Here is a 16,276-nt window from a genome sequence, read left to right on the forward strand (position 1 = left end):
CAGCCGGATGAATGGCTTGTGTGATTGGCATAGTCAAGGAATAGTTCTTAAAGAAATAGCAACAATGCATGAACCTTTTAGCTTGCAGCTGGACTTTAAGTCCAGGTATACTAGGCCTTTTGTAGTACACACTTTGGAAGTCTGTGCAAATGTGTTGCCATTTTGTTTTTATTTATTTTACCCTTTAACCTCAGAGGCGCCCCAGTTTGTGGTGCGACCCCGTGATCAGATTGTGGCACAAGGACGAACAGCTACCTTTCCTTGCGAGACCAGGGGCAAGCCTCAGCCCACTGTCTTCTGGCAAAGAGAGGGTAGCCAGGTGAGGACACTGATTTTGACAAAATTTATGTAATGTAATAATAATACATTGGATTTATAAAGCGCTTTTGAGGATGTATGTAATTATGTAATGTATGTATCTGTGCATTATGGGGAATTTCTCTTAAGGCCCATCTTGCTCTACAAATAAAAGTCTGCAGCAGCGTCATGAGTAGATTATCTAAATTTTTTTTTTAAAAAAAAAAAGCTTAAAATTTGACTAATAGTATCAAACCAGGGGACAGCAAAATGTGGTTCTGTTTCAAAGGCAGATAATGAAGTGCTCATTTATCACCCATCTACACCAGTCTGACCGGACAATTCACTTAGCAAGAAACAATGTCATGTGCAGCATTAGAGTCATTAGACATAATGAAAGCAGGCTAATGTCCTTTCCTGCCCATCAGCTTGTCTGCTTGGGGTGCAGAAACGGACATTGCTGATTCCTCAATTTCATGACCGTGATTACAGGTTATTACAACAGGATTATAACTCTGGGGGTAAACTGCCATTGAGACCTAGTAGGAAAGAGACATTGACCCACTTTTGTAACTGAATTGTATATAATTGTTGGAATGTGTTTGTAAATATAAGACATGTCTTGAACACAGCAGTAATTCCTTTAAAGTCAGCTGTCATGGCCAAAGTTGTAAAATACAATAAAAAAATACAATAAATTAACTCTTTCCCTATCGAAACAGTTTAAGACAATCAACACTTCATTTGGTTAATTAATTCAGTAGTATAGTTTAAGTCACCATTAGTGACAGGACGAAATAAGAGAGTATCATCTGCATAAAATTAATAATGGAAATGTCCTTTTTTATATGACCCAGGATGAACATATAATTAAAGACAAACATGGGTCTCAAAATTCCAAGAGTCCAAGGCTGACAAGTTAAGTAGAGCCCCGTCAGAAAGATATGATTTAAGCTACTCAAGAGCCAACCAATTAGCCTTCCTGTGTCCCACCCCTTTCCATTCTGTGCTCCAGTAACAATTGAGCAAGCTTGGTGCCCAACAGAAGTTTCTTTTTTTGTTATATTTATGTGCTCAGCTCCTCATCGAAAACAAATTATGAAGACGGCGGACAGATGTGGTTGAGGGACTTGTAAAAGCGAGGCTTAGCCTAATATATTGTCACAGCTTCATGAACACATTACATTGTAAATAATCACACCTTAAGTTAGCTAATGTTTGCAAAATGCTAGCTAACTAATGTATAGCTACATTGAAAGGAGTCAGCCTAACGCCAGATTATCAACGTCAGGTTAGCTTCCTCCTTATTTCTGTGATATGGAAAAGGACAGGTTGGTTGCTGACATGTTTAAGATTATGAATTGTCGCTAGCCCATAAAAGATAAAGGCTAACTTCTTTTCTTTATATTAGCCTATCGTTGTAAGGCTACATGCCACCCACAAGTCATTTTGGTGTTATTTATTTGGATATACACAACATTATTTTAAATATTTACTTCCATCACACACTGTGGTCCTTGCTTTCGGCTTCTTGAAGATGTATAGCCTGAAGCCCAGATATCTAATACATGCTGCCGCACCAAGCTTAAATGGAAATGGCATGTTTCATTTTGTCATGCTTCCCTGACCTAGCAAGAGTAACTAAGGGGGTTGGGACTTGGGTTGGTAAAGTGCATATTAGTTCTACTAAGAGAGTGAAGAATATGTGCAACAATAGTCCCAATAACCTATTAAAGCACTGGAGAAATTAATGTTGAATATAATATCAAGCTTATGAGGGTTTGTCAAATACAGTATCTGCTCAAAACAATTCAATACTGAATTTCTACAGAAATTTCTCATATTCAGATGGAAGATATGCCTGCAACATGAAAGAAAAGACAAAAATCAATATCTTCTATACAGGAGGTTCCAGTGCCGAGATTTTATACCTTCGGGCTACCAAGCAAGTATGCCATCCCATTTTATTAACATTACTTCCCACTTTCGCTCCCTGTAGGATCTTCTGTTTCCCAACCAGCCAACGCAGGGAGATAGCCGCGTTTCTGTGTCTGTGAATGGGGAGTTGACCATTTTATCTGTGCAGCGCTCTGATGCTGGGTATTATATCTGCCAAGCCCTCACTGTTGCAGGCAGCATCATGGCCAAGGCTCAGCTGGAGGTAGCAGACGGTAAGGCTGGACACACACATACTAGAATATGAGAACTATGCTTTTTGTTGTTGGTGTTGTTTTGTTACAGTATGTGATTCACCAGCACCACCATGCACTAATGGTAATTATCTTTAAACATTTTAAAACTACATTCTATTGTTACGCCGTGTTAGGTTAATTACTGTATGCCTCAGAGAAGCACATGCACAGTATTAGTTAATACAAAACATTATTGCATGATTGCATGGCTCAATACACAGGTAATTTCACCAGAATGAAACCATTACTTTTCCTCACATGTATTATCTGGAGGGATTTCTCCAAATAGCTGCTTGTAGCAGAAGCACCACTGCTTTATATATTGATTTCCTAGAATTATAGACAAAGTATACTATTGCAGTGACAGCAGTTTGCACCAACAACTGCTTTCAACAGCCAGTTTCTTCTTCATGCTCCTGTCATGACATTTTTCAGACCTTAGGCTGTGAAACCGTCAGATGTATTTCACTTAGCTTCCTGAAGCCACAGGTTTGTTTAAGTAGTGTTGTCAGGGTAGCATACTAACAACATGCATTAGATTTTGATAGCCTTGTCATAGTTTTCTGTGTTTGTATTTGATGCATTTTTATTTTGATGCATACTGGGCTTTAAACACACACATAAGCTTGTAGCATTGCCCAGTAAAACAGTGAATATTGGTACATCAGAGGCTTTTCATCTACCCACAATTATAGTGGCAAAGATGCATCTGTATGTTTTAAAAGCCAGTCACCCGCAATCATCCGTTTCGTTATCACCTCACTGTGTTACACTTGAATGGTCTGAAAAGACTGAAACTGTGTAAAATAAAACTGTCTCCAAGATGGATAGACACTTAAACTTTTTTCTTTTTTTTTTTTTTTGACAAAGCTTTAATGTCAACATTAAGTGCTGAGCCGCTGCCAGCTGGGAGCTGTTTATGCCCTTCTCTCCATTTGTTTCTTAGCTTTTTCTCTCACACATTATTAAATTAACATCTGTTGAAGTGTTTCTGGAGAGGAAATGACTCCTGTTCTGTCACTCAGAGGAGATGGATCAATATCAAAATGTATGGTGCAGAGCTGGAGGGATGGCAGAAATGCAGTTGATTGATGACTGTAAATGAAGAGCTGTTGTGATACCAAGTGAAGTTTTGGAAGCTTGGCATGATGTTTGTGCCATTACTTCAGATTAGGGGGGACCAAGAGGGTCCTGCACTGAACTTTCTGAAAGCCCACATATTGACCAGTGCTTCAGCCTGGGTGTTGCATCAGATGGATGACTGACAGGCTTTTTAATTATCCAGTTAGACTTGAGAGAATGGTACGTGCTCCAACTTAAAGATGAAGCTAGTGATTCTTGGGCAAAATTAGAGAGCACAGGGCAGTTCTCCTGACCACTGTAAGAACACGGGTATTGCACTCTAATGCACACACACTACTGTGTGTGTGCATTAGTCTTGCAAGCTGAGAAAGGTTGTTTGTGAGGATTGAAACAGAGGTATTGTATTTAGCCAGTTTTAGCTGAAGGTTATTTGGAACCCAAACATACCGAGCCATAGCAGATTGTGGTTTGACAATCTTCGGTGGATTTGAAACTGGGTCACCATTAGAATCCATCGTAACTGCTGGGACTCCAAGCTGAAGCAAGATAGACTCTTTTCAAAGCCATATTTCAAGCCTGCAGGGGGTTTGATACTAGATAGATTTTGTGTGTACTATCGCTTCAACAGACTTTCTACGGACACTGAGGAGGCCTGGAGGCTTAAGTGGATACCGGCGTGATGCTGGATTAAAGTGTACAAACCAGAACCTCAAGAGTTACCTTTTAACTCAAGTCTTGTAGTGGTATTTGCAGAGATAGATGCTTAGATTAGATAGGCTGATTGAATCAATGTTTCAGTAATCAACATACGCTCAGTAGCAGGCATACAACTAGTATTTACGTCTCCCAACATCGCTTTATGTGCAAACCTACTGTAAAATAATTCAGTTTATTTTGCAGCCTCAGCAGCCAGTGGCAGTGATATGTGATAAACAGTCTCGAAAAGCAACATTTTATTATTACCCTTGTCACTAAAGCTGTATTGCATTCCTTGCAGGACTACAACTAAATTAGGAACAGCAATATGATGTTGTCGTTGACTCTCTAATCGCCTGGGGTAATGCTAGCTTGCTATACAGTGGATGTAGTGCTTTCCTGAAAATGCAGTACTGTATGTCTTTAGCCAATATAAAGACATTATATGTACAACTGAGGTTCCCCAAAAAAGACTGATTACTGAAGCTTTTATTTCATGTTCATAACAGTTTCACATACAATAGTGAAATCCTCGTAAAGGCATGTCAGCAACATAGTGTAGATGACATTTATATTGCAGCATAAATGCAAACCGTTCAGCCTCTGTAATCACTGGCATATATCACACATGGTTCTGCTTTCTTTACCTGCACCCTAGTTGTACTCGATTTCTCCGCTATTCTGCTTGAGTTGCCGTGTTCCTCATTGTGCTGAAGGAGGTACGATGGAAGATAAGGCAGGGGAAACCTGCTGTAAACACTTGTACAAATGGAGACAGACCTGATAACAGTGGAGAGCAGCAGTGAGGAAATTGGAAGCGGGGGCTAGTTACATGGCCTAGAGAGCTTCAACACTCCAGAAATTACTGTTGTGGAGTGCAAAGGCTGTTTTCTGGGTGATATAACATGCTTTAAAAAGCTTTAAAAGAGATGTATTGTTGTTCTGCTTGCCATGCTAATTCAGAATTTAGTTTTGTGTGTGTGTGTGTGTGGGTGGGTAGGTGTTGGGGGGGGGCCAAGAAGGAGGAGGTACGGCCATGAGTCAGAGTAGGAAGAGAAAGGACGGGCATGAATGTGTTGAGAGGTGTTACAAAGAAGGTATGGTAATTAGCACCACGGGTGAAGCATCGTTAATCCTCACCTAGTAATTAAAGCTCAAAGGTGTGATGCAGTGCCATGAGCACACTGCCTGACTGTGGAGAAAGCTCACAAAACAGTCACTTTCTCTCACAACAAATCCATCAGATTGAACCCTAACATCTTGGGCCTGCAGTCACTAATGCAATTACTGCAATCACAAATTAACACCTTGTGATAAGGTCATGTGTTTTTTCTTTCACTGTAAATCAGGCAAAATCTAACCAGTTAAAGAGAGAGTCATTGCTACGTGCCAAGATGATGACATCAAAATTACAGTGCTAAAAACGTATGTTCAAAAATAACACCTATTCCTTGATTCTTATCTCTAGCCCTGAAGGACCGCCCTCCACCCATTATCCGGCAGGGCCCTTCCAACCAAACGCAGGCACTGGGAGGTGTGTCCCTACTTAGGTGTCAGGCATCAGGGGACCCAGAGCCTACAGTCACCTGGCGAAAGAATGGGGCCAGTCTGCTTGGAAAGGACCCGCGATTTTCCCTGCTGGAGCATGGCAGCCTTCAAATCCAGAATACCAAGGTGGGTTAAAGTTGATTAGAGAGAGATGCACATGTGAGTTAGAATGTAGAATTGTACATGTAGCATTAGATGGCACAATGACCCACTGGTTATGTACTGTATAGAATTAAAGGATTTTTTTTTTCTTTTGCAACTTGGGTCTTACTTTTATAAATTTGGCCATCAACTCTACATTGTGCTCACTAAAGTAACTGCACACAGCCTAACAGTGGTGGTCGATGGTAGCCTGAGTGTCAGACTGAAGCTCCCAGAACCTTCAGTCTGACATCGCCTCCATTGAAGGCGATTTACAAGGGGGAGGGAATTTGATTTTTCCCTAACCAATCAGTAGAGATCAACGACTCACCCAGAATCTGACGTCATTAGTATCCACGCATCGGGGGTGCCGAAAACAAGCGAGCATTGCCCCGTTTAAAATGTCTCCGTCGTCGTGCATCGCCGTTAAATCCAGTTTAGCAGCTTCCTTAATTTGGTCCTCCATTAACACGAGTAGTGGCGAAATACCTCGATAGCATCATTAATGTGGTCTGTAGGATCTGTAGCGGTCGGCATTAGCGTGGCGCTGATTGGCTAATTGCTAGACCCGCCCCCACCCCCGGCGTTCATTGGTCCTTCCATCGTTTGGACGAGATAAATCGCAAATTCATTGCAGTATGCCAGACCAGAGATGCAAGCCTACTCAGTTGAGTGGGCAGGGTCTATGGTCTGGAACCAGGGTAGGTCGATGGGGAAAATCCTTTTTGGGTCGCAAGGGATTTTTTTCAGTGCAATACTGCAAGTGGGCACTAGAAAAGATTAGAAGCAAGGCTGAACTGCCTTCTGTGGGGCCTTGGCCAGTATTGGTGCACTTCCCTAAAATCTGAGATTCAAATGTCCCCGGACAAACTTAGATTAGGTACACCAAAAATACGAAAGCTAATCACTTATTAATACAAAAAAGCACATATGGACAAGGGAACAGACTTAGATGTTTAACATTTACATAAGACATAAGCGCAGAAGGGACTTATCAGTACAGAGAGCAAGAGTTAGCGTTAGTTTTGACAGCAAACATGGGGTAGGTGTACATTGGACTCTAGAGCTTCCTTCAACTATCTACCAAAAACCCATCATAGCAGATAATATTGTGTGTTTTGACAACCACTAATGCTCAGTCAGTCTCTGCCAGTTGCAATCTAACAAACATCATAAACGAATAAAAGATGTTTACTACTAGGGTTGCAGCAGTATACCGCTTTCAAGGTATACCATGATATGAAAATTGATGGTTATCCCACAGCATACATTTTCTTATCTAGGATATTGGCCAAAAAATGCAACTGGATGGAGAAGCTCACCTTTATTTCACTTATTTTCAAAAGAGAGACTTTTACACATACTTCCATTTTAAAAGAAAAAAAAATTGTTCCCAGTTTCAGTTGTAGTAATAAAACATTTGTTCAACCAAAAATAACCCTGCTGTTTTCAGTCTCTTAAGCATCAGTCTGACTGATAATAATAATTCTGTTATATGAGATACCATGCAACCACTATATTTTCTGAGTGTGTTACTGTGAAAATCTCATACCATTGCAACCTTTTTTACTACAATAAGCACGACCAGCTTCTCCTAGGCCTGTGTCTGCTGGTTGCTGTTTTTGGTGCACAACACACTCCTCATCTGAGTGTGGGTCTGACAGAGGCTCAAACATGTATTGCTGAATCTCTCTGATGTTTCCTCTAGCACTAACACTAGTCATGGGTCAAGCGGTCATCAATCTAGCCCTTGTAGCACCATGAGAAAGTGGCAGAGGCCAGATTCAGAATTACTTAATGATGGAGAAAGAGATCTGCTACCAGTCCCTTTTCAGATATTTTTTAAAAACTATTATGTTGGAAAGCCGTGTTGAACAAAATATTAATAAATTAATTTGTGTTTTTACATACTTTAAATCATGTCTGGAGGGGGAGTTAAAGCTTTTACCAAATTTCTCTTCCTATTTTCTGTACCTGAAATGGAACTCGTAGCAATCAAGTTTTTCTGGCGATGGTTCTATCAGGACCTGAGGATTAATTAATAAAAACAAAGGATTGTTAATTAGTCTTTGAGAGAATGTTTTACCCCAAAATGAAAATAGTCATTTTCTGCAGCACCAAATCAGTTGAATCTCCCTATGATGGGTGCCTGCAAATAATCGCACTATGCACACATTTCACATTCTACTTACATGTAGTCTATACAGTGCAATGTGTTGTTTCTCTTCAGTGGGAAAGGATCCTATTTGTCTGTGTTTTATTATTTTTGATTGAATCTACATGTATCGCACATTCATTCATCCACATGAAACGCAAAAACCTTAAAACCCACTTGTCTAGTAATGTTTTTGTGTTTGTACTTCTCCATTGCATGTGAAAGAGGAAAGAGAAATTCTCTCATCTGCCAGCTGATGTCAGCTGAATGTAATTCAAATGGACAAATGCAGTCGGGTTGCTTTTAAAAGATGAATGGCGGGTATTGATTTTCATGAGTTGTTAAACGCTGCTATTTAGTCTGAATCTCTGAGGCAGCAGTTAGACTCAAGGTTTCAAGGACGGGGACAAGTGAGAGGAGTCTAAAAGGGGTAATATAATGGAGGAAGTGCAATATACAGTGTCCTGTCACAGTGTCAGAGTGCTTTTCCTGTGTCACTCTCTTCTACTCTCTCTTGAGAGATAGCATAGTTGTGAGCGGCTCCAAAGGCATTGCCAATATAAAATAGATTGTCATATCTCTTATTCCCTGTGTCAGCACTGATGATGATAATGTTGATGGCTCTGGAAAGAGGGGGTGACTATTATTGGAGCAAATCAATTAAGAAAATGAATGTAAGCTCTTACTGGGATCTTTTTTTTCATTGGCTGGTGTTAAAGTTTCCTCATCCACTCTCCAGCTTTTCTCCAGCCAAATGCAGGCCAGTGGAGGTTAATGCATTTTTACTGTACTACTAGCTGCGAACCTCCTTCTAAAGCCCAGAGTGACGTAAGAGCTTGTAGAAACCATCTGGGATCAGAGTTACAAAGACTACTAGATTCAGTCGAACACAGCATCAGAGCACAGCCTGAAAACTGTATTATCTGTATTACAGAGAAAATCTTTATGGGTCAGTTTCATACAGACAGCTTCACCTAACTCTTTGGTTTTTAGCGTTGAAGTTGGTTTCCTTTAAAACTATGAAGCCAGCCTGTTAAAGTTGTCATGCTGCAGATTAAATGGGAGCTTGTTTGAGCCTTAAAGAAGTCTTTAACTGCTGGAAAGATGGTCTTTTCATAAAACCCAAGCTGTCTATGCAGTAGAAAGTCACAAATACTTTTGAAGCTGGTGCTACATGACCAGATAAAATAGATGAAAAGGACTGTGCCATTTACTTTCTCTCAAAAGGTGAAAAAAACCTACAAGTACCAGAATGCACTGGACCAATAAATGCTCCAGCTGGTGGGTGACATAATGCAAGCATGGCTATTTTCACCATGTAGGTATAGCTGTGGCTGGAGCAGGCCCCCATGAAGTGTACCAGGCTTCAGAGACAATATTCGAAGCGACCAAATAGTGAAATCACAACTCTGGAGTCTGTCACGTGATGCCCTCTGTCCAAAAAGACTTTTTCCCATAGACTTATATTGGGAAAGAGTCATCTGTAAATTAGTGGATACATTTTTTCAGCCCCCTGATCAGCCCCCTTCACTCCTTGGTCCGGATGCAGAAGCCCTGAAGAAAATGCTAAGTTAGCACATAGCTAGCTATGAACAGTTTAAAAGAAAGACAGCTAGGGTAAGAGTAAGGGTTTCATTTAGCCACCTATAAGGTGGATCATGTTTTTACTTATGATTAATAAATTAAATGAATACAGTGGATAATGGCTACATTTGGCCTCAATGTCATGTTGAAGCAGGGTTTGATTAACCATTGTGTAGGTCATAGACCGCGGAACCGGGGGGGCCAGGGGGGCCATGGCCCGGGTAACTTTTGTACTCTGACATAGAGGGCTGCATTGGAATTGGGTCCCGCGGGTCCCCATTAAACAGTAGAAGAAGAAGAAAAAGAAGAAGAAGAAGATGTAGCCTAGCGACAGGATGTCAACACAGGAACTTGGTGCACATGCATGAGCGTTCCCACTCCATATTTATTCATAAATGGACGAATATGCCCTGAACCAGCTTTCATTCCAATTTGCCGCTTGCTCCGCCTGTCTGTCTGTCTGTGAGTCTGTCTGTGAGTCTGTCTGTCTGTCTGTCAGCTCCATCTGTCATGAGGCAAACATGAAAGAAGACGTGCAGTTTATTGTGTTTCACCGGCGACGAGCTGTCATTACGCGCGACTTTTACGCACGTCTGCGCGCTCTTTATAACTCACTGTGTGAACCTATGTTGCATAATAAAGATTTGCCCCCTCGTAATTTTTAACCGCCCCCTCAGTAACTTCATCCTGGCGCCGTGCTTGGCTTAACGTCAATCACTGCGTGATTATATAAAGGTAGAAAAATAAATAAATACAGAGGAGGAGAATAGATTATGAAACAACCCTTACCAGTGCGTCAAAAGACATGCAGGCCGGGGAAACGAAACAAACAACCCCATGAATCTCTTTATTAATAGCCTATAAAATTACGTGTTTTCTCCTGTGGGACAGGAGAAGACACAAAATCAATGCATCTTTATTATTGTGCGGGCATAAATTCTCAGAGTTTTGGGAGTGGACATACACATTGCGGTTGCAGGAGGTAATGGTCAGAAATTCAGCGTTCTGGTTACTTTTCAGCGCAGCTGCACTTGTTTTGTTGTTGGGGGTGTGTGTGTGTGTGTGTGTGTGTGTGTGTGTGTGCGGCTCTGCACATCAGTCTGATATGAGTGCTGACTTGTGATGATAATGAATATGATGATGATGATTTAAATTCAAGGCAGCAAGATGAGTTTTGGTTGTGGTTGTGGACTGGATGTACTTTGTTGTTTGCTATAGTTTCATCTGTGCGTTTATGTGTAAATAGGCTTGGCCTGTTGTGTGTGAATGTTAGAGTGGGATCAGAGGGGTTAATCTGAGCAAGCCTGTGTTCGTGTTCATGCGTGTACTGTAGATGTGACTGTGTGGCGTTGGAATAAAAAAAGTGCTCCGCAATGTTATTTAATACATCAGTAATATATTGTTTCAATGCATATGCCCCCCCACCCCCTCCGCGTGACTTGAAATTATGGCCCCCCCCTTGTTCAGATGCGTTCCGCGGTCCATGGTGTAGATGCTTTTGTCTTGTAATGGTGGTGGGCACATTTTTTATGGGTGTGTCATGTAGCCTTCAAATGAAATGTGGCTGTAACTATACATGACTTCGCTAGCCTGGAAATCCAGACTGAGTATGGCCCTCACTGATACACCCTTCCTACCCAAGGGGCGGCACTGACTGAGGCATTTCAAATGCCACCGCACACAATTGGATAGCATGATAGCCAATCAGAGCAAAACATAAAGTGATGTATTCATTGCAGTAAGCCCCATTGGTTTGCCGAATAGTGGGGCTAACTGATATATTATGATTTTGCCATATCCTGTCAGCATAATGGCAAAAACGTCCTTCCTGGAAGTGAAGGCTTCTAGGGCAGTCTTCTCTTCCTCTCTCAAGGAAAAAGATAAGTGTAGTTCGCTTAGCGTTTCTTCCAAAGCTAAATTGAATGTATGCGGTCATTTGGCAGCTTCCATCTTGGCTGTTTACTTTTCGACTCCTACAGCGCAGCGCTTTCCTCATCATGTTACGCCCGCCTCTGTCAGATAGACTGATCTGATTGGTCCGATGGCTATTCAATGAGCTCTGCTCCTTGGGGCCAGATCCCCATGCAGAGCAAATTCGAATTTGCTAGGGGCGGGGCATCTGGATTTCCAGGGGTCCGTTTCACAAAACAGGTTCAACAAACTCTGAGTCAAATCCTGAACTCTGAGTTGATCTACTCTGAGATAGGAAACTCTGAGTTTCCGGTTCCAGAACAGCTGATTTGAATCAGTTTAATCAACTCGGAGTAGTTTCACCTGGAGTTAAGCGCGTGCACCACAACTATAAAAAGCCAGCATCAATGGAGCCCCGATTCGACGAGTCACCATGGCAACGGGGACGGGGAGGGCTGTGCTTTTCACCCCACTAGAATTAGAAATCTTAATGCACTCATACGGCGAGTTTGAACACGTTTTCAAAAAGAAGTGCAACACCGCTGCAGCTGCAAAAGAGAGGGAGACGGCGTGGGAGAATGCATAAGTTTAAATGTAGTCCTTTGCAATCACAATAATATTACAGGGGAAAACTGCTTGAATGGTAGCCTATTAATTTATTTCATTTAAGTGCAATCCCGCGGGCGAGAAGCGCACTTGGCAGCAGTTTAGGATGAAATATAAAAACATTGTTCAAATAGGTAAGGCTCAGCAAAATCTCATGGGGGTACCTCATTTTGATCATGTTTTACATTGTAAAGTAAATATTAAGTGGCTGTTTGACTGTGCAGTTGTTGTATCCCCAACATAATGCTGTTTTCACACACATAAATGTCTTCTCATCTATATCATGTTCTGTTAAATAATTAAGCCTATTTAAACTAACACAGCCTTCTACTCAGCCAACAGAAAGAAGGCAGATGCCCATAAAACGAGCACACTTTTCTGACCGCCCTGCATACAGTTGCCTTACTCAAGTGCTCAGCATCTCCGACATTGTACAAAAAACTTCCATTTGCAAAGAAACACAGCGCATTTTTATACAGTATGAGCGCAACACACAATATCTGCTGGGATGTGAGAGCATGACTACGATTGGTAATGTTGCAAATGTAAGGACGGATTAGGTTGTGTATGTAGATGATGGACTGTGACGTGAAACGGTACCGCTCAAAAAGATAATTGTGTGGAAATGCTAAAACATCTATGCGCGGTCTGATAACCATCTCCTGATGAATATTTAATTCTCTGTGCAGTCTTCATCCACGGGGTCGTTATCAAAAGGACATGCCATGTTAGTGAAAAAAGTCGCCACCTACTGTGCCTAATGGACTTCTAATAATGACTCTGATTTTTTAAATGATTTTTTTAATGACAGACGGCAGAACTAGGCTACGCCAAAACTGCTGACTGAATGAATGAGGAAATCAAATGGAGTGTGTGGCTCTGAAAGAGGGCGGAGACAGAGAGAAACTCGAGGTTCATTGAGAAAAACCTGGTCCCGACCAGGTTAGGTTCACAGAGTCTGTTACTACGGTAACTGACCGAGAGCTTAAGTTACCTCTCTCTTTGAAACAGGCTAGAGTTACCCCTTTTTCTCTGGTTTGAGTTACCTCCCTTTTTGAAACAGAAAACTCAGAGTTTCCCTCATTTCAGGGTTAACAGACTCTGAGTTTTCACTAAACCTGCTTTGTGAAACGGACCCCAGGTTATGCCTTTGCTTTACACAGGAAACAGTATGGCAGCCGGCTGGTGACATATGTCTCGAATTATGTTTGGTCTGATTTTGAGAGAAGGACAGAGCAGGGTGGCTCACTCGCTTAATCCGCTTGTATAACGTTCCTCCGTAGTGGGGGGCACAGGAAAATGGGGTTATACACTCTGTAGTTTGAGCAACAGCCCAAAAACCCAGTGAAAATCTGCTTGAAATATGTCATCTGGAGGATTTGAGCTTCGAGATGAGGAGGGAGATTTTTTTTTAAAAAAAAAGCAAAAAAGAAAGGAGCAGGGGGATATGGGTGCTGGTAAGATAAATAGAGTTTTACCATAGTTCATTTACATATACAACCCACATTGTTACAGTACAAAGCTGGTTGAACAATGGTAAAGTATCCCTTTAATGAAATTACAATGATCTGTCCTCCTCAGATGTCTGATGTGGGGTTGTACACCTGTGTTGCCACCAGCTCCAGTGGAGAAACGTCATGGAGTGCCTACTTGGATGTTAGAGGTCTGCCTCAGTAGAAATAATTAATATGAAACATTAATATAATTTCATGCATATTAAGCACAACATTGTTTGAAATTTTTCGTGTTTGCAGGTATTCATTTTGTCTCTCTACATTTCCTCCTTTGTCAGACTCCACTGACCTCGTAGACTTCATGTCTCACAACGCCACAGCTCTCCCAGGGCCCCCCTCCAAGCCAGAGGTCACTGATGTTACCAAGAGCAGTATCTCGTTGTCATGGGAACCAGGGCCAGAGGCAGGCTCTCCAGTGTCCTCCTATGTCATCGAGGCTTTTGGGTATGTCTGTGACCTATGGCTTCCAGCTACATTTAGTGACCCCAAACTTTCATGGCAGTTGTGGGTGATTCTGTGGGCATTGAATCAACCCAGGGCGGTTTCATGCTGAATATTCTGGATGGCCCATCTCTTATAGTTATACATTTCATTTTACAAGAGTGAAAACCATTTTAGTATTTAAATTTGAATGCTAATTATTTGGCAAGTAAAAGCCCACTTCATGCAGGAAACGACCGGCATGTGAGAATTAGCTTTTTTTCTTTTCTCACCAAATAGTTGACTAAAAGAAAGGACTACAAAGGCGTAGAGTGACTGTTACCCTGATTAGTCTTTTTGACGATGTCAGGAAGTATTTCTAAAGATTTCATAAGTGTGTATGGCATGTCATTGCTGCATGATTTCGCTTCCAGTCTTTTACAGCTTGGTCTACCAGTGTTGCCCCAAATAAACTGTCTAAATTACCTCTATAGAAATGAAAAGATTCTTCCTAATTAATTCGATTTAATCATCCTCTCTGCAGTCAGTCGGTGAGTAACAGCTGGCAGACAGTGGTAGACCATGTGAAGTCCACAGAGTTCACAGTCAAGGACCTACGACCCAATACTGTCTACCTGTTCATCATCAGGGCAGTCAATGCTCAAGGGCTTGGGGACCCCAGCCCTATGTCTGAGCCTGTCAGGACCCAAGGTACAGAAATAAGAATGTATTATAATGATTTTTTTGTGATAGGCATCAATATTCGACGCCACATGTCTGCATTTCTCTCTCTCTCTCTCTCTCCCAGACATTAGTCCCACAGCACAGGGAGTAGACCATCGTCGCGTGCAGAAGGAGCTGGGGGATGTGGTGGTCAGCATGCATAACCCTGTGGTCCTCAGCTCCACTTCAGTGCAGGTCACATGGACTGTGAGTGCTTATATAACATTTTATAATCTATGGTGATTTATAGTAGTTTTACCATCAGAGCAGAAAAGCAGATCTTTCCTAAGCTTGTTTGGGAACTTTATACTTGGCATGTCACTATGTTTTGGATTAGCTGGCGCACAGACGGAGTAAACATTGACGGATGGCTACACATTCATAGTCTGAGCAGCTGGTGCTCCATCAATTTCGAATGGTTTGAGGTGATGCAGGAATCAAGACTAATGTTTCTATTCAGGACAAATACATCACCATTAAGTGCTACATGTGTCACTTCTGGAGGCAGTTTGCAGTCAGTCCTTTATCTGGGAAATGTCCTGTCTGTTGGCAAGGTGTCCCCACTGCCTGCTGCTGTAGGTTAATGACACACCTAGGATGGGCATACTCTAGTCTGCTATTTCATGCTCGTCTGTACGACAACCATATACTGTAATGCCGCATGCAGCCTGACACAGTGACAGGATAAACCTACGTTTGTGGATAATCTGAATGGCTACATGGACGTTATTTCACCAGGCTCCATTTGTGCGAAAAACACTCATTCATTACCCAATGTCAAGCAAAAGTGCCTGTATTAAAGTGGTTTGTGTGCACTATTGGATTTTGTCTGAAGTCTTTGTTGCCCTGTTCATGTCCCATGGGAACAGCTGCACGTATGTCTATTTCCAGTTCGGAGTTTCATATCTCAGTAAAGTTTAATTGGACAATCTGTTACTTTGCTAAATGTCAGGTGTCAAAACAGAGTTGCTCAACAAAGTGTCCCTCACTTAGTTGTAACAGGAGCCTAGTATGTTCCTAGGGTTCTATGTTGCCAAAGCTTTATGTTCCCAAGGTCCTATGTTCCCAGGGTCCTATGTTTCCAAGGTTCTATGTTACCAGGGTCCTATGTTCCCACTGTGCTTTGCTACCAGGATCCCATGTTCCGAAGGTCTTATGTTTCCCAGGTCCTAGGATTCCAGGGTTCAGTCTTTCCACTGTCCTATTTTCCTAAATTTCTATAATCCCAAGGTTCTGTATTCTCAGGGTCGTATATTTCCATGGTCCTATGTTCCTAAGTTCCTATATTTCCAAGTCCTATGTTCCCAGGGTCCTGTGTACCCAAGGCTTTATGTTCCAAGGGTTCTATGTCTCCAAGAACCTATGTTCCTAAGGTCATATATTCCCAAGGTCCTATGTTCCCAAGA

The 16,276-nt window shown here is 41.8% G+C and overlaps 1 protein-coding gene across 2 annotated transcripts in view; it reads left to right on the plus strand.

Moving 5' to 3' along the window:
* The window catches only part of LOC117270798 (roundabout homolog 2-like), a 121,948-nt gene that overhangs the window by 79,964 nt on the left and 25,708 nt on the right, over positions 1 to 16,276 (plus strand). For both annotated transcript variants that reach the window (XM_078172229.1, XM_078172228.1), the window contains 7 exons: positions 195 to 319; positions 2,297 to 2,468; positions 5,737 to 5,942; positions 13,795 to 13,876; positions 14,006 to 14,171; positions 14,692 to 14,858; positions 14,956 to 15,077. In XM_078172229.1, coding sequence (XP_078028355.1) covers positions 195 to 319; positions 2,297 to 2,468; positions 5,737 to 5,942; positions 13,795 to 13,876; positions 14,006 to 14,171; positions 14,692 to 14,858; positions 14,956 to 15,077 — 1,040 coding nt within the window. The remainder of the gene's footprint in view (positions 1 to 194; positions 320 to 2,296; positions 2,469 to 5,736; positions 5,943 to 13,794; positions 13,877 to 14,005; positions 14,172 to 14,691; positions 14,859 to 14,955; positions 15,078 to 16,276) is intronic.

The sequence above is a fragment of the Epinephelus lanceolatus genome, chromosome 11 (assembly GCF_041903045.1).
Source record: "Epinephelus lanceolatus isolate andai-2023 chromosome 11, ASM4190304v1, whole genome shotgun sequence".
Lineage (NCBI taxonomy): Eukaryota > Metazoa > Chordata > Actinopteri > Perciformes > Serranidae > Epinephelus > Epinephelus lanceolatus.